Below are 27,407 nucleotides of genomic sequence, written 5' to 3'. Positions count from 1 at the left end.
AGAAGGGATATATATGCTTTTGGTAATCTCTTTACTGTTTTTTGGATTAATTTAGAAGTTTGATTTCTTATACTGATTACTGCTGCAACTGAGCAGTATCACCCCAAGATTCTAGACAAAGCAGTATAACCAAGACCTCAGGAGAAATACAAGAGAAACCCTACACGTTTTTGATGTTGAGGGCAATACTGACCACTGCTGCACATCAGGTTAATTTTCTACTTCAACCAAAAATGAATATATCAGTTTTCATTATGGGAACCTGATTGAAATTTAGAAGAATCAGGCTCAAAAACCTGTAAACATGAGACAGCTTTTTATGATTTCTGCATAAAGATCGGTCAAAATAATATGAAAGAGTAGAGTATCATTACTTAGACATTTTGCAAAAGTGAACAGAGCTAGCCTATTAAATATGCTTGTCATCTTCAGTGTTAGAAAAACAGCTACATACATCTCCCACAGTTATATGTAACAATACCTGTGCAACAAGAAGAGCCTCTTTAAGCTGGCCTCTTGAAGTAAAAAAAGAAACTAGTTTCTCCACATCCCCGACAGCTATACAGTATGGAATGACATCATCACTTTCTTCCTGAATTAACTGGTCAGCTCTCCTAATTAAACAAATGAATAAATAAACAAAAAATAAAATCTACATATATAATTGATCACTAACCTTATCTCTATGGTACAGGTGTTGGATGAAGCCACATAAAGTTCACTGAAACCCATCTGCCTTTCCAGACATGAGAAGACTTACTAACTGTCGATACTGCACCAAAGAGTTTACAGTTAAATGTTGCAATTTATGCTTAGCCCTTCACCTTGATTCCTGTACACAAAATCACTGCTGAAATTCTCCACAGTTCAACCCCAAAGCTTACTGAAGAAAAAGCAATGTCACTAGTATGCTGTAACAAAAGCCACGGACAACTGACACTAGTATCCATCCCTCCTACTTGCTTGTGTCCTTTTAGGGACAGAAGCTACAATTCAGCGTCATGATTTTATTACCTTACCTTTGCATTAACTTCCTCCAATATTTCATTGATACACCAGGTGCAACTGAGAGTGCTTTGTCCCACTAGAAGAAACAGCAATACATTTAACCTGATCATTTTATTTTATATAAAATAGCTGTATCTTAAACTAGTTTCACGTTTCTTCCATTAAAAATAAATTTGTCAAGAGGTTAAATAAGGTATGAGCTATGCATTTGACTGCACATGTTAAACATAACATAACTGGAGCAAGATTACTCTTTTCTGGACCTGTGACCCATTTTATTACTACCCCATCTTCACTAGGGCAGCTAGTTTTCAGAAACCTTCATACTTTATTGTTCTTCAGTAATGTTCTGGTATTTTACCTCTCCAAGTTCTACCATTAGTTCACAATATCGCTGAATTTGTCCTAATCTTAAATGTATTTCTGCAGCTTCTTTAAGCCTCTCCTCTTTGCTTGGTGCACCAATACCACCTCCAAACTTGGACATTTTTACTGTTGTCAGTTCTTGTGCCTTGGACTGAGGGGAAAACAAAAAGATTAAAAAAAAAATTAAAAAAATAATGGTTTTCTGTGATGAAAGCAAGTTTTCTTTAAGCATGAACTAGTGTCAAACATTACAATGGATTATAAAGGCTATCATTTAAGAAAAATTTTGAGAAAAGGCTAATTGGAAGAGATTATGAGATTACAGTGAACTAATTAGAAAAGTTTACAATGAGATTACAGTGAACTATATATATTAAAGTAACTGCATTAGTTTTGTGGCACACATTTTCCTCTATTATCTTCCTTTAATCTTTTTTATATTTTTTATTCTCAACCACATTCTTATATGTAATAGTAATTCACCCAGATGTCCATCATAAAAAACTTGACATTTCTGAAATTTCACAAAAAATATTTGTGAACATAAAACATACAGAACTAGAAACTGTACTTATAACATTATAATAGACATCCATATAAAGAAAGAATAAAGACAGTGGGCTCAGCCTGTGTCCTGATCTGTCATACTCCATTAACATTATAACTAATAAATTATTTATGTTCCCAACCACTACAATTTTTATATTCTTTTAAGAGATAAGACTAAATTTCTCCACCTGGCAGTGTTTGAGAAACAAGCTGCAACAGGATCACATTTAACATTAAAAAAACGCAAAAGGAGCTTCGTATTTCAATAATTTTCAGGTGTTTAACTCTATCATCAACACATGCAAGATGGTGTTTGGTTATTCATGGCTTATGGCTTTACAATACCACATATGGAGGAGGGAGAACAAATTTTGAACATTCTTTATCAGTGAACTGCAATGTAGACTAGTGGCAGCCGCTGAGAAAGGCAAAGGATCTGTTTTGGGGTTTTTTTGTATGTTTTGTTGAGGTTTTTTTTAACAATATTACTTTTTTACTTGGCACCTGTATCTTTTTTTAGTTTTCATGCTCAAGTCGGCAGTGTATCCTCTCTGTTTGCTAGAAACAAAACCCACACTTGTTCTAGGTCCCTACTTGATCCCAAAATGTCTAGGTGCTGCACTGCTACTACCCATTTTCCTAAGGAAAAATTGGTATTAGCAGCCATGCACAAGCAGCCAGCATCACTCTACTCCTAACTTTCTCTTAAAGTTCTCAGGCAAGATTCTGAGTTAGCAAAAAGACGATAAAAATGCTTTTAATTAACGTGAATGCTTCATCCAGATCACTGAATGCTCAGCAATTATTGTAGTTACTCTAGGTCACCCAAATTAGATAGCCATGAAATCATGTTGCAGGGACAAACTGACTGCTTGCACTTAACGAGTCAAGAATTAACACCACCTTCTCAGGCTAACTGGCTGAGAAAACTGGGTTTTGGACACACATGCAGCTTCATAGTAGCAGAGCAGCTGCTATTAGTACAGTTGACATCACCAATCAAAAAATTCCATCACTTAAGAGTCAAGGTAGGACACTAAGAGTCTGTGATTTTGCAAAAGGGACAGCCTGCAACAGCAAACAGGTGATACCTGGCAGGTATTTAGCCCCGGAGGGGGGAGGTGGGGTGTTATGCATTTGCTGATCTATACCAATAGAGAATATTTACTCTATTTCCAGCCCAGTCATTACAGTATGGGATTCTTTAGTATCCCTGAGAAGTCCCTGACGGAGCCACATATTCCCGTATTCTGCAAAAATTGTATGTCTGGTTGCATATTCATAGACGAGACTACAAATAAATTCATGGCCTAGTACTTGAAGTTCCCATTTCCATCTGAGTCACTCTTCAGCTGCCTATCTGTGTTCACAACGCTTATTGTTTTTTCACTCCTCCTTCCAGACAGCTACAGAGCATATTTCTGCTGACTCTCCATTTTCAGACATGAATTCCTCTGTCCCTGCATCTGAACATAACTACAAACATTATGTTTATACAATCAAATAATTTGACTTTATTGAATATAGAAGTACAGTATATATAACAGGGAGGGCAAATTTGCTTCGTAGCTCACCCTGTAGCCATGCTTTCTTTGCAGTTTCCTTATTTAGAAAACTGCTTTTCTAGGTAATAACTGTCTTAGCATTTTAGCACTGAGTATGAAGTCACGCAGACTTAGCTAGATGCTGTTGTTCTAACAAACTAGTATTGCACAGAGAACTGATATTGCAAAAATATCTTTGGACATGAAACTGTGTCCCTTTTGTAAAGCATTAAATGTTATTTTTAAAGGCAGAAATACTATATGGATTAACAACCATTTTCACATACCATCTATGCTTCACTTACCATTCTAAATCTAATGAGATGTTTCATATGCATAATTCCTTTACAGTAATTTTGTGGAAGCAAACTGTCATCCTGTCCTTTTATTACAGCAACCAAATCCCATAAATTTTTGCTGCCTCCTGGAGGCTAAAATTGTTAGGGAAGAAAAGAGTTGTATTACAGTAATGTTCAAAACAGAAACCTGAACTTATAAAGACAATGGAAAACATCTGTCAGGCAATTCCAAGAAACGGTTTCAGACCATTTCAGTATTAGAAGCTTTACTATGAAGACATGAATTAGTTAAAGATACTACAACTCCTTCAGGCTTCTTGAAGGCTGTGAAGATACAGCAAGATCCGTCAACATATTTTATTATGTGTGGACATATTTGAGGGCTCACCATTAGTTTTCCCTTTTGCTTCCAAAGAAATACAAGCTATCTGGTGGCTCCTGCTGGCATAAACCAACATTCAGCTGCTGGGATGCAGGAGCTGCCCCCAGTACTCATTTACCATTTTCTGTAAAGCAAAGGTGTAGGCCAGGTAAAAGACAACTTCCAGGCTCGACTGGCACAACCTGGTTTATTATCTTAGTATTAAATCTTAAAATAGACACACATGGCATAACTGTATATGCACAAAATCTTGCAGGCAATCAAGGTGATTTTTTAAAAAATAACTTTTAAGCCTTTTTATTGGTCTAACACTTGAATCAATCCTTCTGTAGAACTAGGACAACGGTTTAACATTGAATGAGGTCTAGAAGAGACTAAGTAATTAAAAGTTTAAAAAAAAAAAATCATTAAACTTTCAACCTGAAGGAGGTTTTCTAACAACAGGATTACAAGTTTAGAAGTCCAATTTTTTCTGAGCTAGTAAAAAGCAGAAGATCCTAATAGGAAAAAAAAAAAAAGAAAAAAAAAAGAAAAAAAAAGACTATACCTTCTTTTTTCAGTCCCTTAAAGCTCTTATTTGACTCCGCACAGTTTAAGTGGAACCCTATTTTCTGGACTCAAAAAGCACTGAAAACAGCTTATCAAAAAAATATTCTGTTCTTGGAAAATTTTAATCTTATAACAGTTTTCCTCTCAAATCAATATGGGACATCAAAATTTGTAACTTCTTTAAAACAAGGAATTCCATAAAACTACATTTTTAAGAAAACAGGGAATTTCAAGATTTGTAATTGAGGAAGATTGTTTCAGCATTTCTAAATCATACACTTCAATTTAGCTAGAAATCAAAACTAGTGTTTTGGATGAACTAAGTATTGACTTAGACTACAACAGTGTTGACACAAGATGTAGTTCCAAGTCTTTTTTGTCCTTGTTCTGCCTCAAGCTCAGCTCCTATGCAGGTAAGCACTCACAGAGACCCAGCAGTTCATATTTTTAACTCAATTGCAGAGAGAGGCAGCAGTGATTTATAGGAAATATCACTCTGCAATGGAATAAAGGCAATGGATGGATAGTGGGGCACGCGTCATCCAGATATACAGCTCCTACAAGGTAATACAGCAGTTTTCGCACTGACACTCGGGCAGTTCAAACCTTATCTGTAATGAGGGTGTCCCTTTCATGGCTTAAAATTAAAAACTCCAATGTAGTTTGATAAAACACATATTTTCATTTTCTTCAATAGAAAATTCTTGTCAAATCAAACCTTTCCTATGGAAAATTAAATTATCCCACTATCTCACTTTGTGAAAAATCGGTCTTCATAACTGACAAACAACTCGGTCATGGACATTTTTACATGTAGAACTGTTAAGATACAGATATGATTTCTGCATATTTGCTAAGCCACCTTTAAGAAAGAGTGAAAAACAAAAGTAGTAGAGAAGAAAAAAATTTCCATTTTGGAGACTGACTTCAGAAGAGAAAGTACGCACACTGACACCTTGTTTGCAGAATACTTACTGAAAAACATTCTGAAAACCACCTTAGTTTTTTTCCTCGAGGATTTCCTGTCAATTTTTCCACTTCTTGTTTAATATCCCTGGAAACTTTACCACACAGCAAAGGAGGAGCACCAGATTCCACAGCACGATCTAACACACACACACAAATTTATACATGAAGATTAAAAGAAAAGAAACAACCCCTGAGTATAGTAACATACAGAAAATTAAAACATTGGTATATACAATTTACTTACCTGTATTACCGATAATCTCATCCCAACATCTATCTGCTAAGATATTCATTTGTAGAGAGTGTATAAGAGGTGTCAGTGACCAGAGTCTCACAGTGGAGTCACGAGAGCAAGATGCCATAGTAAATGGACGACTAGGATGACATGTTAATCCTAATAGAGAGGGCATTTGAAAATGTAGTCAATTAAGTTTATCTAATAACCAGTTGGATTATTTCATACATTTTAAAATATTTAAAAATGCATTTCAATGCCAAAATAAAAGAAAATTTTAAAATATTACCATATACATCTGCACCGTGATCATAAACTGTGTCCAAACATGTTCCATCTCTTGTGTCCCAGACTCGAATTGTATAGTCCCAACTGCCGGATATTAGAAGGTAAGGAATTTCAGGATTCCACATCAGTCCCCGTACCGGAGCTGTATGTCCACTAAGAACATTTATACAAGCATCCTGTGTATAATCCCATATTCGAACAGTACTGAAACATGATAAAAAAAGACCTATGTCCATCAAATCATCTACTGAAATTCGATTAATCCTTTACTTCAGCAATATTCTAAACTTCAAATTTATCAGAATATTTGTTTGTAGTATGTTTATCGAAGTTGTAATAGGAGAAGCTGAAGCCAATGCCCTTCATGTTTAGGATGGGGTACAAAACTAGAGACGGTTCACCAGAGTAAGAAACTACTTCATCCACCCCAGAGTCTTTGAAATTCTCACATGCACCATTCTTACTGGTCAGTGAGAGAAAAAAGTTTGCTCATACACCTCCATGTGTAATAAATTTGTTTGTTGGGACTCTCAAGGGGAAAAAAAATAATCCAAGAAATACAAAGCGCAACTGAAAGATCTCTTTCCTATGGCTTTAACAGCCTCAAACTACAGATCTGTTAGTCTAACCTCAGTTCCTGGAAAACATACTGGGTACTATTGAAAGGCTTTTAAAGAATAATGCCATCATCAGGCAAAGGCACAGCCAACATGGGTTCACACAGTGAAAGTCCTGTTTAACTCATTTGATATTCTTCTATGATAAGGTCACCCACCTAGTGGATAAAGGGAGGGCAGTGGATGTAGTTTTCCTGGGTTTTAGTAAGGCTTTTGATAGCATCCCTCGCAGCATGTTCATGGACAAGTTGTCTAACTGTGGGACAAGCAGGTCCACGGTGCGCTGGGTGAAGAACTGGCTGAGCAGCAGGACTCAAGGGTTGTAGTGAATGAGGCTACATCTTGCTGGCAACTGGTTACCAGCAGCGTTCCTCGGGGTTCAGCTTGAGGGCCAGTCCTGTTCAAGGCATTTATCAACAATCTGCATGCAGGAGCTGAATGCACCATTAGCAAGTTTGTTCATGATACCAAAATGGGAGGTGCTGTTGATTCTCTCAAGGGACAAGATGCCTTGCAGAGGGATCTAGACAGATCGGAGCATTGGGCAATGATTAACTGGATGAAATCTAACAAGTCCAAACACCAGATCCTGCACCTGGGACGGAGTAATGCTGGGCACAAGTATAAACTGGGAGAGGAGTGGCTGGAGAGCCGCCCCGCAGAAAGGGCTCTGGGGGTGCTGGTGGGCAGCAGGCCCAGTGTGAGCCAGCAGTGACCCCGGCAGCCAGGGGGGCAGACCCCATCCTGGGGGGCATCAAACAGCGTAACCAGCCGGTCAAAGGAGGCGACTGTCCCGCCGCGTTCGGCCATGGTGCAGCCTCACCCCGAGCGCCGTGGGCAGGCCTGGGCCCCGCCATTCAGGAAGGATGGGAAGGTCCCTGGAGGCCTCCAGAGGGGGACAACAAAGCTGGTGAAAGGGCTGGGGGCATGTCCTGTGGGGAGCGGCTGAGGACTTTGGGGGTGTCTGGTCTGGAGAAAAAGAGGCCGAGGGGCGACCTCCTGGCTCTCTGTGGCTGCCTGAGGAGGGGCAGCGGAGAGGAGAGGGAGGTGCGGCGCTCTTCTCGATCCCTGGGATCCGGCGATCCCTGGGAATGGTTCCCAGCTGCGCCAGGGCAGCTTTAGACTGGACATTAGGAAGCATTTCCGTAGGGAGAGGGTGAGCAAACGCTGGAACAGGCTTCCTGGGGAGGGGCTCCGTGCCCCGGGCCTGCCCGTGTTTAAGAGGCATTTGGACGGTGCCCTGAAGAGCACGCTGCAACTCTTGGCCAGCCCTGAACCCGTGAGGCAGCCCGACTAGATGGCTGCTGTAGGTCCCTTCCAACTGAAGTAGTTTATTATCTTCTGTCCTTCGAATGGGGCATTTGTCACATGGCAGAAGCAGACACCACACTATATCAAATTGTGAAACTCTCATCACAATTACACAAGTAATGAGAAAGAATTCATACCACCTTTCTCAATACTTTTTTCTTCCCTTTTAACCAAGTAAGTTTCCAACACTTCCTTTTATTTTCAATAGTTGCGACTGCTGGGTACATCTAATTGAGCAGACTGCAGAATTAGGAAGTTAAAAGTTCAGTTACTTGAAAAGATCATTGTAATTCTGGCTAAATGTTATTACATTATCAAATATGTTAGCAAAGCTCACTAGTGAGCAAAGTCACCTATTACAGTTTCACTTGTGCTGCAAAGAGGCCGTTTGATGGACTTTGCATCACAAAGCAGAATCCACAAGCCAGAAGGCCATTTTATATATCTACCCGTATTCAGTCCTACAACAACCTGTGCTCATGCGTGACCCTTGTGTACTGTTCCTATGTACTGTATAAGCCTAGGTGCTACACAGGTCATCTGAAATCGTTCTGAGTATGATTATGAACAGGAGTGTTACCAAGTACAACTCAAAAAATCACTTACTTTGTGTGTTACCTGGGACTAAGTTATCCAATGATCCCTTTCCCTCCGTAATCAAGTCTTATTACATAGCCATGACTGGTAATTGAATCAGAATATCTCATGATACTATGAGAGAATTTTGGATTGACTACTTCTTGCTCACGTGAAACAGAGGATTTAAACGTAAGTTCATTGTCAGGTTGATTTCTTTCATGAATCATTACACTACAAACTAACAGATTTTGCTGCAAGGATAGACATCTAGTGCATGGTATTGGGGAAAGCAACAGAAGCCAATACTCGAAACTTGTGATCCTTTACAAAAAGGATTCTAAGCCACTTTCCCTGCAGAGTATCACTGAAAAATCCATCCTCCTGTTTACCATAGTGTGATGTTGTCTCCCTAAAAAAAGGTCATAAACCCCAACAAAATAGAAGTACTTTGCACTCTAAAAATCTTCATAGATTCTACTTAATTATACTTTTGAAAGACATCAAATAAGAGCAGGTCTTGCACTTGTATCTTTTGAGATAATGTAAGCGTGTGGTGTCCTCCTAGTAGTATTCCGGGGGAATAACAAGTATCAATCACTGACTCTACTCTTGGGAAAGCATTTGGAGAGTTGCATTGCTACAGCAGTTGTGATAATCTTAGGTAATCATCCTGCTGTTCAAATACTATATTAAGCTAACAGCAAAGCTACAGTCTGAATCTGAACAAGGCAGAGATTTAGTTTATTATTATATTATTCAGAGTCTTCAAAGGTGCCAGCACCAGTATAACTAAAGATCTTAAGTTTATCTAATGTTCCTGCTTGAGGCTGTGAGTCTTCTAATAGTTCAGAAATACACACCCGTCATCAGAGCCACTGCAGAGGATTCCTTCTCTCAGGGGTGACCACCGTACATGAAACACTTTTGCAGTATGCCCTGTAAAAACTTTAAGCGGCTGATCAGAGCTGGTTGCCAAGTAGTAAACACGAACATTTTTATCCTCACAACCAGTAGCTATCATATCTCTGCAAAAGAAAAATAAAATCCTCTAGTCACAGGGCTCATCAAAAGTACTTATGGGTTTTTTTAATTTAAAAATAAATATGATGTGTATTTTGCAACTAACTTTAAGAAATAGCTATTTTTGCTTCTTCTTTGTCTCTTTATGATGTAACTATTGATAACCCAATTAAACATACTAAACCAGAAAATAACCCGATAAAGATCCATTAGTTGCAACAGAGAACAGTGCAAGCACTGACCAAGCACCCAGCACTCAGCTGTTAATAAATTGGATTACTGTGTAATTGTTTTTTGACAAAAAGTTCTCATGTTGTTATTAGGGATTATCTGCAAAATCTACACATATCACAGTGTATTTAGTTGCCTGCTGTATCTTCAGCTTGTTAAATTAAAAGGAAGGCAATCTAAATCCTTCTTTCCTGCTACTGAATGTCTCTTTTTTTTTTTTTCCCCCCCCTCCATTATATATTCAGGCAGAGAACTCCACACACACCATCAATATTAAAAGATCTTTTTATGGAAGTTAATCATGCTGGACAATGAAATACACTGCTGGGAATACAGAGATGCTACAGACATATCTTATTGTGGAACAGAAACAATTTCAGTGCTCTAATATCACAGTAACTATCACATTCTAAATAACTTTGTGTTACTCCATTGGTAATCAATTTAAATAGTAAATGTAATCAGTTCTTTGGGTTAATTTTCACTTACTTGTTGTTTTGACTCCAGTCACAACCAAACACTGCAGCTGGATGTTTGTACTTGTGAAGAACCTTGCCATCAATGGTCCGAATAATACTGAAATCAATTACAATATAATATTATGAGGAAAAAAAGCATTCTGAGGCGGCTATCCAAAGCCAAGTTTGATTCTGTGCAAATAAGCCAGATAACAAAAACGTATACAGAAAGAATATGAGAAATCTTTATTCCTGCAGCCTCTCAACTACAAGATTAACTACGTATTACCCAACAAAACATTTCATTGGACTTCAGAGTCCATGTTTCTTCACAGGGGCTCTAAAGATGTCCACTGTGGTACCTCCCTCCCTGAAAGGATCCTCATAGCTCAAAATCTATGTTGCAGCTATCACTTTAAGGTACAAACAGATCTGTCGGGCTTTAAAAAAAAAAAAAAAAAAAAAAAGTTGTTTTCTAAAATTTGTGCTCACTATGTTTGAGCTAAAATAATATGGGTAGCAAATGAAAGAATGAACGAGGATTTAAAAGTGTACTGAAACACAATCCATGCAAAACTGTTCTCCATAAGCATTTGCAAGTTTTACAAATAAGCCATTATACTCCTGTAATAATACAATTGCAATTACATTGTTGTAAAATAGTGATACCTAGTCCTTGAAATAACAAACTGAATTTTTTTTTTATAAAAAAGACGACAAGAAAAGTGGGATAGCTTTTGAAAACTGTCCTCCATATCTACAGATAAAAACCTAGAAGAATATTCTTGGCTAAATAAAAATAAATATTCAGTTTCACTATCACAGTGTCTTGGACACTATTCCTTTTGCAAACATTTCCTTTATTTTTTTCTTAAAAATCACGAAAAGTATCTCCTAACAAGTACAGGAGATTATTATATTATTATATTCTAATCCAAATTTTGTCCAGTAAGAAAAGTTTTAAAATTAATCACCGATAGTGCTGTCCAAGTCTACTGACTTGCGAAGTACATTTAGCTTTTTTTTTTTCTTCCAGTAACACTCACCAAAATCCATCACTGCTGCAGGTTGCTATTCTTTTGGAATCTTTATGACTCCAGGCAATGCAGAAGATTCCATTCTTTCCATGCTTCAAAAAATGCAAAATACCTATCAATAAGAAATAATTCACCCCTTTTTCTCTCATCTATTGACTCATATTTTTTTATTTTATTCTCCTACGGGCTTCAGCCCTTTGCTCCCAGTAAAGTATACTGTACAAAACCACATTATAATGAGTCCCCAACATAGCTGGGATATTTGAGAATCCAAGCCCAAAAAAAGTGGGACTGAGGAGAGAGACAGTAAAACTGCCATGTTCTCCATGATCCAAGAGACAAAACTGGGTCAAGCTGAAGATCGAGCAATCCGTAACTATATAAACCTGAAGCTTGAATAAAGGTTAGCTGCTTGTTGGAATAATGAAGTTAGTAGGCATGAATAACGGCAGTACATGAAAACTTCAGTGAGACGTATCAGAACGAGTGTTTGAGAAAAGACATTTAGTAGCATAAGTGCCAATCTTCTAAGTGCTAGAGCTCAGGAACTCTTGAATGTACATACATATATTTGTTGTCTGCCTCCCCCTACCCCTCCCAATTCTGTCTTCTTAAAGAGCATCCTTTGTCCTCTGATGCAGATGCCACAGTTAATTATGTCTGTACTCTGAAGCTTACAGCTATATACTAAGAATTCACAAAATAGCATAGAATGCTACAGCATAGTATTAAATAACTCCTTCTGCCAGCACTGTTCAGTGTGCTGCAAAATGGAGCTTTATTAGTCTAGATTGCAGGGACTCAAATTCTTTTATGGGCCTTACATTTCAAAATACAGAACACAATTTTACATTTTGACACCCAGTTTGAAGTCTGTATGGCCACATACATTTACAAGTTTAAGAAAGAATCAGCTATGCTTTTGCTGTGTATCACTACAGGACCGATTTGAAGATAATGGAGATAATATGGTGCTTCATCATTGTCATGTCACAAACCAGTCCGAGGAAGTAAAAATACCTCTGCCTCAGAGATAAACTGGCACCCACATAATTTTTCCTATAGATTTTTATATTATAGCACCTTTTAAAAACATATGCACTTTGACCCATCTTTGTTTATTGACACTAGAGGGAATGATTAACTTACATTTCATATAGACAAAAAAAAGAAGTGATCTCATCTTACCTCACTGAATCTGGTTATCATTTTGCCTTTTAGGACATCCCAGATGAAGGCACCATTTCTGGATGTTGCACCTGCTATGCAGTTCAGATCTCCTTTAGAGAAAGATATTTGTGAGATCTCACAATAAATATAACCCAAAAAATATAAAACAGAAAAAATATAAATAAATATTGTTTGATTAATGTGTTTCTACTTGAAATACAAGAAATTTAATATAACCAGAAGACATCAATGGCACATACGCAAGTCTGTCATAGTTTAAGGCCAGTATTTGATATTAAGTCACAAATACAAATTTTGACAAAAGCCAGACCTGCTTTCCTACATTCCTGTTTTGAGGAAAGGGCAAAAAAAAGAAGCTGTATTGTTGTAAAAAGTAATCTCAATGCCTGCTGAAAGTCTTGCAGTTGAGGTGACAAGAAAATAATGTCCATAATGCGTATGACTTGAACTAAAAGAGATACAATCTCAATGTTTCAAGCTTAAAGTTGTAGCAACTACAGCATTTTCATTTGAAGTTACCTATGTATTAAGACAAATCAGAAAGAATGCAACAGAACATACAACAGTACCTTGTTTTCTTAATCTTGTACCTGAATTTTTAACCACACTCTACAGGCTGGAAAATCTGAATATATGACTCTATAGCAAGAACCTGAAAACTGAATTCAGGCCTAATCCAAAAGCCACCGAACACTCCTCACCACAGTGACTCTCTATCCCAATACAGCTATACTTTTCCTAAATCGCTGTATGACACATTTATATAAAAGTTTTGACTGTTACTTTATAGCACACCTCAGAGAAAAAGGCAATCTATGCAGGAGGAGTCTAGAAAGGTACATACATAAGATAGAAAGAGATTCAGGTAGCAGAATGATAGGGAAAAAAAGAAGAAAAAGAAAAAAATAAGAGCAATCACTATGTTCAAAGGTCTTGTGAGACCAAATACAAATGGTGGCATGCACTGGATTATATATTACGAATAAAGTACAAGGTGGGGAGGAAATCTCTAGGAGTAAGGAATGTGAAAGAAGCAGGATAAGTTCTGCCTGGGATGGACAGGAACCCTTTGACAGGTTGGCAAGGAACTGAAGATGAAGCACAAGCTGCCTATTAGCTTAAATTTACTTTTTAAAAATATAAGATCAGAATAAAAGACTTGAAAGGGACCACCACCATCCCCCTCCCAGGAACAAACTATTCTCTTAATGTGAGATACTAGTACAAACTGAATTTCAATTCCAAAACAAAGTAACACAAAGGAAAACACCATATTTTATATTGCCATCATTTTCATATTGCAAGACAAATTATCTGTGAAGAGGAATAAGGTGCAAGACAGTCTCTGAAATGAAAAAAGTGCAAATTCATTTTACATACGCAGACTACATTAAGATTCCCATCACAGTATTTTTTTCCTGTCAGCTATAATTTCTTAGAGTTTAAAAGCACAGGAGAGAAAGGCAGTGAGCTGAATTATTTAGATTAAAAAAAAAAAAAAAAAAAAAAAAAGAATGCATCTGCTGTCCAAAGAATTAAAACACAAGAAAGCCTACTTATCAATACTGACATCAGTATTATCAATACTGACATCAGTAACATAAACGTACTCCCAAGTTCAACTAACTGGGTTGCAGAACAGTTTAAAGATTTCCCATTGACTTCGGTGACTTCTCTAAGAACAAGTAGCTGCTTTGCAGAAAAAGGATCCCTATTCTAATAAAGCAAAAGCAGAGCTCTTCAGTGATTAGAATCCTACACAAAGAAGGAAGAGAAAGTAGTAAACACCTATGTTCCACTTTTTCAGCACAAAACAGAATGTGAATGCCTTTAATTAGCTGCTTCCCATGCGAAGAAAACCTTTCATCATCTGCGTAATGTAACGCTAGAAAGGTTCTGGAGATTTTCCTCCCTCCACTCTGACTCAGTATGAAATACCGAGATCACTTCTCATAACGGTAAGCCTCAACAAGGTCTGAAACATTGAATTCTACAGGTTTCACAAATAATACTTGTTATGTTCAAACCATATAAGATACCCTTCTATCTAAAACTAATAAATTTCATAACACAAATCCTGCTAGTCAAGGCTAATACAAAGAATACTTAAACCTAAAGCAAAATAATCTTACCTGGAGCCCAAGAAAGGGAATAAATAACCCCCTCATTACCAGGAGATGTGTAAACTGCTGTTAAAGTATTTATGTCCCAAACTTTTATTGTGCCATCAAATGAAGCTGTAGCAAGAAGATCAGGGTTATCAGGTTTGAATTTGCAATCAAAGATGGTCTCAACATGTCCCTTAAATGAAACAAATATTTAATCCGTTTTTATTACATTTGATTTTTTTCAGAAGTCCAACTCCAGATCAAACTCTAAAATACATTGTATTATAAACTGTCATGTCAGTTATGAGTTCCAAAAACCCCTGTATGTTATAGCTCATCAGTCATAATTAAAAGGTATATAATGGCTTGGACTATAACACTCCTCCCTTTCATAGATCATTATTAAAGAGAGAAAAATTTTGCCCTAAAACAACAAGGTGATGCAATGCCAGGGACTTGTTAGCATTTTCCCTTGGAACAGAGTTGCTAAAAAGTAGAACTAAAAAAGATTAAGCTAAAAAAACAAGCAAGAAAAATTAATTTTTTAGAACAGAAATAATTTTGCCCTTTAGGTAAAAAGTACCTGATGGAAAAAATAAAGCTCTGTAAGTTGATCATGTGCTACAAGTTTTCTAGTATTTCATTCTAGTATTCCATCGACCTGTTTCTAAATACAGTCTACGCCCTACTGCAGTTTAAACTTCAATCCATTCAAAATTTTATATGTCAATTGTTTGCTTTCTAAGACATGTATTTGTAGAATTTAACTTGACACACACATGAGAAACATATAATATATATAAAAATTTTTTTTAAGCCTCAGTTGCTTTACAGGACCAACACCATTAAAAATGGAAAAACACCAACCAGCAGACTCTATTCAAACATGTATGGGAGTACAGCTGAAAATTATTCAAGTTTTTCAATGAAAAGGGAACAGGGAAAGAGGAAAAGAGAAAAATTCCGCAGAATAACCAAAAGCCCAGTGAAGAATAGGCTCACTTAATGTGTGATAAACCCCATTTCAATTTCTGCTTCAAAGAAGATTTAATAATTCAGTCCTTGTCATTTTAAACCGATGGACCTCACCATCTGAGTTGCATATATTTTTCTCTCTGATGTGATTGGAATTTTTATTCTGGATTATAGAAAACTTTCCAGATAAAATTTCTGAGAAGGCCATCAAATTCATATTTCAGTTAAAAAACCCCACACAAAACAGCCCTTAAATCTTCTTCTGGATGAAAACTAACTGCCAGGATACTTCCAACAGAATTCAGTCTTTTGCAATAAAGAATTGCTTTCAACTCCAGAAAAGTAATTGTTTCCTAGAAATTTAGACTCTTATTAATGACAAACTGTTTTACAGTTCTGCAAAGGCTTCATCCTCATTTTTCTGCTGTTAGAAGAAAATGTATAAGCCAAAATAAACCCTCATTCCTAAAACAGAGATGAAACATACCAAATCTCTAAGGAAATCCCACTTTTTGGCTCCCATGTCGTAAAGCCCCACTCCACCATCCATGAAGCAACACACAGCGTGACCAGGAGGAAGAGAAAATGCTTGGTTTTGGGTTAAAGTTGGAGGAGGAACAGCCTCACTTGTTGAGGATGTATGGTGATTTTTAGTAGGATACTGTGATGAACATGCTTAACAAAATAAAGCAAAAGATATAAATAGATTTTTCCCATTTAATAATAAGGAACAATTATTAAGAGTAAAATGCTTTATATTCCAATAAGATTAAACCCAAAAAGAAATGAATTCCTGTATGAAGCCTGGCCCACTAAAGAAAGACCTTATCAAGTGCTTGATGCTTTATACATTTGTCTAGTCCACTGGCACAAGAGGGTATTTTAATTCAGAACTACAGAGCCAACACAATTACAGAGATCAATTTGTATATAACAAAATTCACAAAAAAGATTTTCTTCAACTTGCAGCCATTGCAATGTATAACAATCAAAATTACACTTACACTTTTTCTTTGGGGGAGAACTGAGCACATGCAAACCATGGAAACCAGTTTTCTTCAATTTAAAGTTATCTATAGGTGTTGTACGTGAAACATTCCAAATACGTAACACACCAACCTGAGAATCTGAGGTTTAAAAACAAAATATAAAAAGATGGAGGGTTTTTATTATTTATTATCCTCTTTTTACTGTACACAGAGGTATGCAGTTTAAGGACTGTTTTATGCAAAAATACAACAATGAATTAAGCTTAAAATCCCAAGAAGAATTTTATAAGGAGGCACCATTCTCTCCACGGTAATATGGCTATTAACAACAATAATTAATAACCATTTTTTAAACTTCAGTAGATGAATTCTATGGAATATCTCTCAGTATAAAACATTCATACAGTCTCACTTTCCTCATTAGTTCAACCTGAGCAATAACATCTATTGTGTAGAAAAGTGGCAGGAAATAGATTTTTTTATTTTTTTCTTAAATCATTCTGAAAATAGAGAAAAAGTGGGGGGGATCAAGAAGTGACATCCACTAGGACAATGCATTTTTCTTCCTGTTCCCAAAGTAACTCTTAAACTTGTTGCTAAAGTGTGCATGAGGAAAATATTGAGTATTAAAAAATAGTTTAAAGTCACTTGTTTATGTATGAATAAATACAAAATAAGTAAAAACTGCTCAGTGTAGCAGTTTTCCTGTTCTTTTCTGCAGCTTTATGTAATACATTTTTTTTGGTACAATGCACGTATGCTTTTATTTGTAGAAATGTTAAGAAACAGAAAGATCAAACAAAGTCTGAAGTTTGAAGACTCAGCCCTGTTCTTATTACCTTGGTATAACAGGAAATAAAAGGCTTACCTCCAGTTACAAACATTCCAGGTGCGCTAGAAACCCAGGCTAAACACTGAACAGATGCTGCTGCACTGGGAAAATTAAAATTTGTGATACAGGACAACGATTCAGAATCAACTAGTCGAATACCATTATGTAAATTAGCAACAAGAAGGTAGTCTGTTGACAAAGGGTCCCACTCCAGCGCTGTAACTGGATCTTCTTCATCTGTTCCTTCAAGAGACTCTGGTCTTAAGACGTGTTTCTGATTTTTAGAGCCTTTAAGGGCACAAAAAAACAGATTATCTCAAAATGAAGTATCTCCTTTCAATAGTTACAAGGTTTGCAAACATAATTTTTATCTCTCCCTGAAATACCTGTTTAGTAGCCTGCTCCACTGGCTGCACCAGTGAAATTAACGGCGCTGGCTTCGCAATATTTGACCTAAAGTAGTTCTGGCTCCATCAGATCTGACCTTCTTTTTAATACAGCATAAAATAGAAACCACTGACATGTTTATTAATATGATTTTATACTAAAGAAAAGTACGTTCAATCATATACATTGCCCTAACAATTTCCATGAGTAAAGGCCTGCAGCACAGCCTAAAATACAAATTAGTTAAGTAAATCTGCATACCACCGCAAATACAGGCAAAATAAAGGCAGTGTGAACAAGAAATAATTGTGGCAGTCAAAAAAGCTTTCACAAAAAATTTCCTTTTTTTTTTTTCTTTCTCAAAATGTACGTAATTATGAAGCGTTCATAGATTTTGAAGCCAAAATAGGCCATTAAATGTCTAATTTAACACCTCCACAACAGAAAACATATTTCGCTTGATGATCCATATTATCAAGAACCAAAATTTTTAACATCAGGTTTATTTCCCACTTTTTGCTTTTATGGAGAGCTGGCAAAAATACACAGATCTGTATTTTTGAAGTTGTAATTCCTTTATTAAAAAAACAAACTGATTTTCTACCTCTTTTCTAGAAATAAGGAATTGACATCTTCCATTATTCAGTTTCTAATCTAATGTTCAATTTTGATAATGAAGTATACAATTAATTTGTCATATTATGATAAATGCCAAGACCTACCTATATTACTTAATGATTGATGTAGAACAAAAACTTCAGGATTCTCACTTTCTTTAACAATGTCCCCGGCTTACAAATCAGTTCAATTTTTTTGTTGAATGAAAATCAACATTCATATGAAAACCAAGTACTGACAACAAAGCAGAGTTTTCATTTTTTGATTAGCTTTACAAGAACTAAAGGCATTAAGTCCTCAAGTGATGAAGGCCAGTTATGTTCAAACCCTTCAGTCCCAAGAAAGCACAATCAGCTGGTGTGAGAGTACGGATATTGAGGCTATTCAGTTATACCCATACTTCACAAAAATGTCCAGAAGCCAAGGTCATGGAAACCCTAACTGTTAATTTATATTTTTTTTCCATTAAAAGAAGAAATCAGCACTGAATCATGCAACTGAGTCACAGGTCATTTAAGTAAGCTGTGCATATTTTGAGAACAAACGAAAGGTAAACTAGTACAGAACATTTGGCGCTATATGACTGCTCTGTATTTCTTTAAAAATAGATTACTGATCTTAGATCCTTGCATATTTTTTTCTTCACACTAAATGTTCTGTTACATTAATGGATAGTCTGGAGTTAATAAAAAGAAAATACAGCCAGGAGAGAAAAACCTAAGTAGATAACATAGTGAAAAAAGTAGTTGTGTACTCTGCTAATTATGCAGCAGTGACCCACATTTCAATAGAAAGACTAGAGCTTTCAAGGAGTCAATCACACTGAACTTTCACGCAATTAACAGGAACTTATGGATGTTCACATTCTCTAATGATCTGTAGGTTTTGTAAGATATCCTACACAAGGACTGAAACTTTCAGAAGTAAGGAATAGGATTTATTTATTTTTAATTGATTTGACTTGTTAATTTACTTAGTTGATTTCACAAACTAAGCTCTGGTCCGATAACAAGTCATTCTGCACATTCTGACATGAGGTAGATGAGGCCTGAAGTTCAATCTTGAAGCAAAATATTAGCTTTCTATTCCTTATTTAAAAGTACTAATTCTTTGTGTGTGTTCCTTTTTTTCTTAAATGGAGAACCTATATTAATCCTATTAATACCACTTTCTTCTATGTATTGTTAATTTTAAAAAGCTACCGATAACAAAAGTCAGATGAACTTTGACTATAAATTGCAAACTAGAAACCCGCAATTGATAAAATAGCTTGGATAAGCCTACATTTTCTATTGTATCTGATTTTTAAGCCATATTAAATTAATTTATGAAAGTGTAACCACAGTAATGGTACTTATATTTTGTTATAGTGATACAATCTATTTTTCAAGATTACCTGATTTTGAAACATACTGTAATGAATTTATCCGTTCACCAAAATATTTGTGATCTATTCTAAAACACATTGATGTTTTTATCTAAACAAATCCCTTTTAACAGCGTAAAGAAGGCAAGTCAAAAGAAAACTAATATTGGTCTGCAGTATTTCCAAGTCACCATGATTGCTCCAATGTCATTGTCTTAATTACAAGAATATAATCCTTTGTATTAAATTATTCAGATTTCTTATTGCATACAAGTCTGGGCTTTGAATGGCAGCTCTATGTTATTTCACCTAGAAGTAATTCCTGAATGCGTCTGAATTGGTTATACTAATTTATCCCACACAGTCGAATTTGCTACTCAGTTCTGACAATTACTTTGCAAGTAGACCTCTGCAGATCAGTGATACTTTTGTTACATAAAAATCCAATGAGAATCTTATTTGACTAAGAAGGTTTTTACATCCATTTCTTTAAAATAAGTGTGTTCAGGTTTAGAAAACACTTAATATGGTCCAACAGAAAGTGTACTATTTTTCTTGAATAATTTTGAGAAAGTGGAATTCTAAACATTTTAAAAATAAAAACTTGAAAGCTCATTTTTGAAAGCCAAACTGCAATGTTTCCTTCTCAATTCTAACAGATTTATTAAGTAGAAGTAAACCGCACTACTTAAATCCAGGATTTTCAGCAAAAGAATTCTGTCAAAAATTTTCACCCAACTGTGTATTAACCTTCAACAACAACTCTGTTTGAAACCAAAAATCTTAAAGATGTTAAGAACAGCAAACAAATGTAATGGTTCATTTATTTTTACTTTAAAATTATCTCAATGAATATATATAATATTACAGTAATAATGAAAACTATCTTAAATACAGAGACACGCAAAATTTCTGTAATAATCTAAACTCAATTTCAAGCCAATGCATGTAGGTTTTTCCCCAGCAGTAATGGATAATTTTCAATAAAAGATTTTTCATAGCAACTAGAGTTGTGGTACGTACAAAACTGCCACTGCTGCTAGGTTTTTTAGCCAATATTATGTTTGCATTTTCAGAACATAATTTTGACATTTTAAATCCTTTTCCAATTATTTTTATTTTAATATTAAAATCATCCTAGACAAGCTCCATGACAAGTCTCGGTTTGATATATATTTAGAGGTTATCATATTAAAATTATTTTCCTTTTCCCAATGCCTATACTAATTTAGTCAGCACTACTGAATAAATAATATTCAATATATAACATAATATTATATAATATAATATATAATGTAATGAATATATACTGAATATAGAAGCAAAGAAATATGTTCTCTGTGGCATGCGGAGTGACAACTTAGTAAAGTGAAATGAAGGAAATTAAATTTTGCATGGCTGTTGGAGTGAAACGCTATGTAAAATTAACACATAACTTAAAGAACATTTTTTCCTCACAAAGTTCAAAATCAGTTTTTAGTGGAGGAAAAAGTATCCACCAGGAAAAAAAAGACATCAAAACAGTCCACCTAATACAGCTATCTGTCTTTGCAGAAACCTATGAAAGCGAGATAAATTTCAGCTTCAAATGAGCTTATGAACAAGACACCTTCATGAGACTATTTATGAAGTACTCACAAATGTGCTTGGTGGATTTCAGACAAAAAGAGATTGGTATTTTCCCATATAGTCTTTAACAGAACAGAATCATGAAGGTAATATGAAACGTGACATGAGATTCTACCTACAAAAGTACAGAATACTCTGGAATATGAAGCAGAGAACTCCAGAACAAATGCAAGAAAAGCAAAAGACTAAGCAAAAGATTCAAATCACTATGCAGAAGAACAAACCTGCTGGGAAATACAGTTCAGTAGATGATCATGGTTGTTACCATTCCCTAAAAAATCCAGTTTATTGTACTCATCGAGAATTGCAATGTTATCTTGGTCACAAAAGGGAGATGATACAAAGAAAATGCTCTGCGCTATCTAAGAAAACATATTTTTGTGATATGGAAGGAGCAGAAATAGTATGAACTAAGAAGAAGTTTTATATATGTAAATACATTTTAAAACCTAAAGAAAAAAAGTGCAAATTACACACATATACTGAGAAAAAGAGATATACATATATAAAAATAAATACTTTACCCTGACAGTTTTTACCTGGCTGAAAAATAGACAGGCTTCCATCAGTATGTCCAAATACTACTTTTCCTTTCTTCTTTGGATGCCATCTAAACAGACTGATGTCTGACAAGAAACTATGTGCCTCTCTATGTACAGTTACCCCGCTGTCAGGTCCTGAGATAGTCCAAATGTACAACGGACCTCTGTGGGACACAAATGCAACTGCATCATCTGCGTTCCAGCACCAGCTAAGTGACGCAGGAATTCCTGAAACATACAGGTAAACCTTATGAGAACGAAGATATGAAATTCAGTGTATTACTGCTTGACCCAGTATCAGCATTTGTCTTGAAAAGCTGTAGAAATAATTATTATACATAAAAACGATTAGACTGAAATGTAGACAACTGTCTGAATATCTTACAGTGTAAAAGTAAACTACACATATCCATAGGCAGGAAGTAGGATTATTTCCCAAATTATTTTAATGCTATTTTGATGGACCGTATTTTATGTTACCTATACTTAATTAGTGCCAAAGACAATCACACATATGAAAGATGATAAGCCTGATCCTGTAAACAATAGTTTGAGTCGTTCACCATTCCATTCATCATTTTATTTTATTATAAGCTATTTGCTAGTAAGCTGGTAAAATATTGAAAACTTTAAAATGTCTCTTTTTGCAAAACACAGTAAAATTTAATTTAGAGATAAATATAACATAGGCAGATATTTGTGACAAAACTGGAAAGCTAGTTCTATAATCAAAGGGAACTCCTGATAGCTTTCTTCTGGATATTTGACGGTTTTAATTCAGTTGCCTAACATCTAACTGTAGGCATTACAGTTTAAGGATTTTGGCCTTAACGTCTCCTCATTATCCTCATAACTTAATGTGCATTTGAAGGAATAAATGTTATGACACAAGCTGAAAATTCAAACCTGTTTGTATTTAGACACTTTAATATGGCAGTGTCAAAGAGAGTAAAAGCAGCGTTGATAGGAGGTTTAAACATACTAACCTAAAAGTAAATTAGGTTTTAAAAAGTTTAAAATAATAACATTTCTTTCACATTTAGTCATTGCCAGAAGTAGTTTTTTTTTTTAAACAAGCAACGTATTGGGGAAAAAAGCAACAGTTTTTAGATTAATGCGTTAACTGATACAACATTCCTTTTAGAATTGATCAAATCAGTGTGGGATTTTTCCTACTTATTCCTTTTGCAGGATATGCAAGATGTACAGGATTTTCAGATGTATCTTTAGTACTCTGGAAAGAACAGAGTAGGGGATCCCAAAACATCTTAGAAGATCCTGAGATACTGACTGTTCATGGGTTTACCTATTTTCCAAGAATGCAAATGTAGGAGTCAAGGACACTGAAGAGAGACTGACTGTAAGAACAGAAATACAGGCGCTGGTTTTGACCAAAGGGAATGAATCATAGTGGGGCAGGGAAAGGTGACAGACACAGACTTCTAACCCCCTAAACTTCTATTACAATCTCCAAATCAGAAGTTTCAAGTTCTGAGAGAATATGAAGGTAGACAAGCATTAGGGTATTTAAAGAAAAAATTATTTTCAAATTGACTGCTAATTTATACTTGATTCTGTTGAAGGCTACATTTTACTAGCTTTCACTTCCACAAAGTTATCACAAAAACACACAAAGCTTAAAAATTATTTATCCTTTTATACAGTGATGGAAAAAAATGTTTCTTTTTCTTGCTCAACAAGAACTCAATGGCAAAGTAAATTCCTGAATTGGTCAAGTACTTTAACAAAAAGAATAACCTCTTTCTTTACCAGTTACCAGATGGTTCAGAGCAATTAACTCAAACACACTATCACTATTTTCTAAAATGAAGTGCCAAAAACCTGACAAGAATACTGTGTTATGTAACTGTTAAACATCCGGCCTACCAGGTGCTTAGATATTACTCTATATCAAGTATTTCTGATACTTGTGCATGAAAAAGATGTATGGATCAAATAGATCTCCATGTCTGAAATACCTTTCGTATTGTCCAGCTTGGCCACAACTTTCTGTTCAGTCACATTCCAAATAATCACTAAACTGTCTGCACTGGCACTTGCAAACGTGTCAGGATTGTGGGGACACCAAGATATGGCTGTGATTGTCTTCTTATGCTCAGACATAATTGCCCGGAGCTTGAATTCATTGTATTGGTGATCCAGCTAAACAAAAAGTAAAATTAATTTTAGAATTATGTATTTTTTTAAACTCACTTTAAGTAATGTCTGGTTGGAGAATAGTTCATATAACAATGTTAGACTTACAGATGAATTTATAGTGGATTTAACGATTGTCAGTACCCGACATCTCAATAAATTAAATTCTCATACATTTGACTTGGACAGAAAAGATATTAAATATTCAATGAGCTGAACCAGTACTTAGTTTATCCTCCTGTCACTTATGAACTATTATATTCCATTAATAACTGCACTCAAACACAACCCTGAAGTGTTTTGTTTACAGGCATGGTAACAATCATTTAGTAATCTGCAAGGGGTTAAACAGGATAGAATATGAAAATGAGTTTGAAATCCCTCTCATTTCTTAAATTGCTTGGTACACCTAAGAAAAAAAAAAATCAAATGCCCAAACCTGACACAGTAAATTTTATTTTAATCCTACTAGCAGAATAACTCATGAAGCACATCCTCTATTTCCTGACTTATTTCTCAGTCTGAAAATTCCACATCACAGCATTTCTGTTTTTTTGTTAGGTGGTGTTGTATAGTAACTGTGAACTTCAGAGGACCATGGTGCTAGGCAGTTCAGATATGCAGAAAGAACTTGTTCCAAATCAAAGAAAGGTGGGACACTAAACCCACAACTTTGCACAGTGGGTTAAACTATTTCAAAAGATACTTTTACACTACTGCTTCAAATGAAACCATGGAATTGTTTCATTTTTCTCTCAGAATCTGCTCTTCTATCACTTCTATCACAATCATCTCAAATGTTTGCTGGACTGAGAGCCTGTCTTTCAATAATTCTTGACATATACAACTTCAAACATAACATTTACATCAATCTTTTGCACAAGCTGTAATAAGGAGAAAAAATTATTTGCAAGGAGTATCTTGAATGGAAGACTGAATTTTAAATAGGCATCTTCTCAGCAACAATCATACTTTCAAAAGCATTGTAGAAATATTTATTGAAAGAGTTCAAAGTGAGATAAACTACAATGTAAAAATGTAACCAGTCTGTTAAATAATCTTACCTGATAAATATAAATAGCAAGGGTAGCACAGTAAGCAAATCTGTCCCCACTAGCAGCACATACATCCTTGTTCCATGGCTGACATCCAGCAGCTAAAAGTCCCACTTGTTTAACCTGCGACATTTTTGCCTTTAAAACAGAAACTTATTAGACTACAAGATAACAGTGTTAAAGAACAGAATAATACATTTTTGTTCCCATAAATAATGTATTGTATATGTATTTTTAAAATATAGCTAGCCTTTATGTTTTAACAGCAACATCTTGTGTTTATGAGGTAAAATGAATGTATCTGAAATAAAGCAAAGCAGACGTTTGGAGGTTTCAGTGCTACACAAGAAATGGACTTTGATACCACGCACAGGGATCCACTTTAGAGAGGAAAAGCTGGGGACAGCCCATGATCACTTGAATAGTTCTTGATTTGTAAATCAAGTAGCTGAAGCTGTTCTTCATCACTTCTACTTTCTTCTGCAGCTTGGTTTGACACTTTCTCTATTCCAGTGTAATGCCCCCTCTGCTCTCTTCTTCCCTTTATCCCCCAAAAAATAAACCATACGCTAATAATTTTGCTTTAGGTTAAGCAATGTGTCTAAAAAGGTCTTCAAAGCACCTGCATAAGAACAACTATGCATCACTTATTATCATCATCCTTTTTGGAGAGGCTTTCTAAATTTTCTTGATAATTACCGTTTAACAGAAAAGTTGTAAACTGGAAAATAAAAAGCAAGGCTTGGTGTAACATTACTGTATTAGCGTATAGCAAAGTGTGCTACCACTGTCCAAACCAAGCGTCAAGCTTACCGGTCCTGCTCATAATGAGGCAACAACCGACTTGACCACCAGAACACCAGAAATGCTTTGCTCGCCCAGAGCCGTTATCCGCCTAGCTCCCATCTGATTCACAATAATGTCAAACTGTTACCAAGAGCACACACGAGCCTCGCCGTTTTTCTCTGGCCCATTTACGTACCCTACTACGACCAAGAACGTACACATTTGCAAAGGTATCGTTAACTCCTGGGTGGGTTGTACAAGACGATCTCCAGAGGTCACTTCCAACCACAATTGCTCTGGTACAAAGCTGGTACAAAGCCTGCTTCACCAACCTGCAGAAATGACTGTGGCTTTAGCACCACCATGGGAGGCTCTGGTGGCCAAACAACTGCAAGTGAGGTTGACAAGGATGACTAGGTGGACCACAGCCTACAACAGCGAGGGGATCCAAATGGCAGAACAAGGTCTAAATAGCTGCAAAAAGGATTTACTTCTGCATAGAAGTCAACCCAAACAACTGGATTAAAAAGGGACACCTTCCACTAGACCAGGTTGCTTCAAGCCCCATTCAACCTGGTCCTGAACACTTCCAGGGATGGGGCATCCACAGCTTCTCTGGGCAACCCGTTCCAGTGCCTCACCACCCTCACAGTAAAGAATTTCTTCCCGATATCTAATCTAAATGTACCCTCTTTCGGCTTAAAGCCATCATCCCTCATCCTATCAGTACACGCCCTTGCAAAAAGTCCCTCACCAGCTTTCTTTTAGGTCCCCTTTAGGTACCAAAAGGCTGCGGTAAGGTCTCCCTGGAAAATTCTTTTCTCCAGGCTGAACGACCCCAACTCTCTCAGCCTGTCTTCACTGGAGAGTGAAGTCCTCCAGTCCTCTGAGCATCTTTGTGGCCTCCTCTGGACTCAGTCCAACAGGTCCATGTTCTTCTTATGCTGGGGGCTCCAGAGCTGAATGCAGTACCCCAGGTGGGGTCTCATCTCCCTCAACCTGCTGGCCATGCTTCTTTTGATACAGCCCAGGATTCAGTTGGCTTTCTGAGCTGCAAGCACACACATTGTCAGGCCATGTTGAGCTTCTCATCTACTTAACACCCCCAAGTCCTCCTCCGCAGGGCTGCTCTTAATCCATTCTCCACCCAGCCTGTATCAGTGCTGGGGGTTGACCCCGACCCATGTGCAGGACCTTGCACTTGACCTTGTTGAACATCATAAAGTTTGCTTGGACCCGCCTCTCAAGCCTGTTAAGGTCCCTCTGGACAGCATCCCTTCCCTCCAGTGTGTTGACCACACCACACAGCTTGGTGTTGGTGGCAAACTTG

The 27,407-nt window shown here is 36.2% G+C and overlaps 1 protein-coding gene across 1 annotated transcript in view; it reads right to left on the bottom strand.

Annotated features, from left to right (window-relative positions):
- Positions 1-27,407, bottom strand: part of WDR17 (WD repeat domain 17) — a 65,200-nt gene that overhangs the window by 15,967 nt on the left and 21,826 nt on the right. Inside the window, exons 2-19 of the mRNA XM_055700911.1 lie at positions 25,301-25,429; positions 24,059-24,242; positions 22,077-22,307; positions 17,574-17,825; positions 16,721-16,843; positions 16,204-16,391; positions 14,766-14,934; positions 12,631-12,722; positions 11,452-11,534; positions 10,437-10,523; positions 9,557-9,721; positions 6,191-6,393; positions 5,911-6,060; positions 5,673-5,803; positions 3,773-3,898; positions 1,370-1,525; positions 1,020-1,084; positions 482-614 (exon numbers count right to left, since the gene is read on the bottom strand). Of these exons, the coding sequence (XP_055556886.1) occupies positions 482-614; positions 1,020-1,084; positions 1,370-1,525; positions 3,773-3,898; positions 5,673-5,803; positions 5,911-6,060; positions 6,191-6,393; positions 9,557-9,721; positions 10,437-10,523; positions 11,452-11,534; positions 12,631-12,722; positions 14,766-14,934; positions 16,204-16,391; positions 16,721-16,843; positions 17,574-17,825; positions 22,077-22,307; positions 24,059-24,242; positions 25,301-25,423 (2,661 nt within the window). The 5' untranslated portion in view covers positions 25,424-25,429. The remainder of the gene's footprint in view (positions 1-481; positions 615-1,019; positions 1,085-1,369; positions 1,526-3,772; positions 3,899-5,672; positions 5,804-5,910; positions 6,061-6,190; positions 6,394-9,556; positions 9,722-10,436; positions 10,524-11,451; positions 11,535-12,630; positions 12,723-14,765; positions 14,935-16,203; positions 16,392-16,720; positions 16,844-17,573; positions 17,826-22,076; positions 22,308-24,058; positions 24,243-25,300; positions 25,430-27,407) is intronic.

Source organism: Falco cherrug, chromosome 1 (genome assembly GCF_023634085.1).
Source record: "Falco cherrug isolate bFalChe1 chromosome 1, bFalChe1.pri, whole genome shotgun sequence".
Taxonomy (NCBI): Eukaryota; Metazoa; Chordata; class Aves; order Falconiformes; family Falconidae; genus Falco; species Falco cherrug.
Note: the sequence above shows the minus strand (reverse complement) of the source record. Positions and strands in the feature narration are given on the sequence as shown.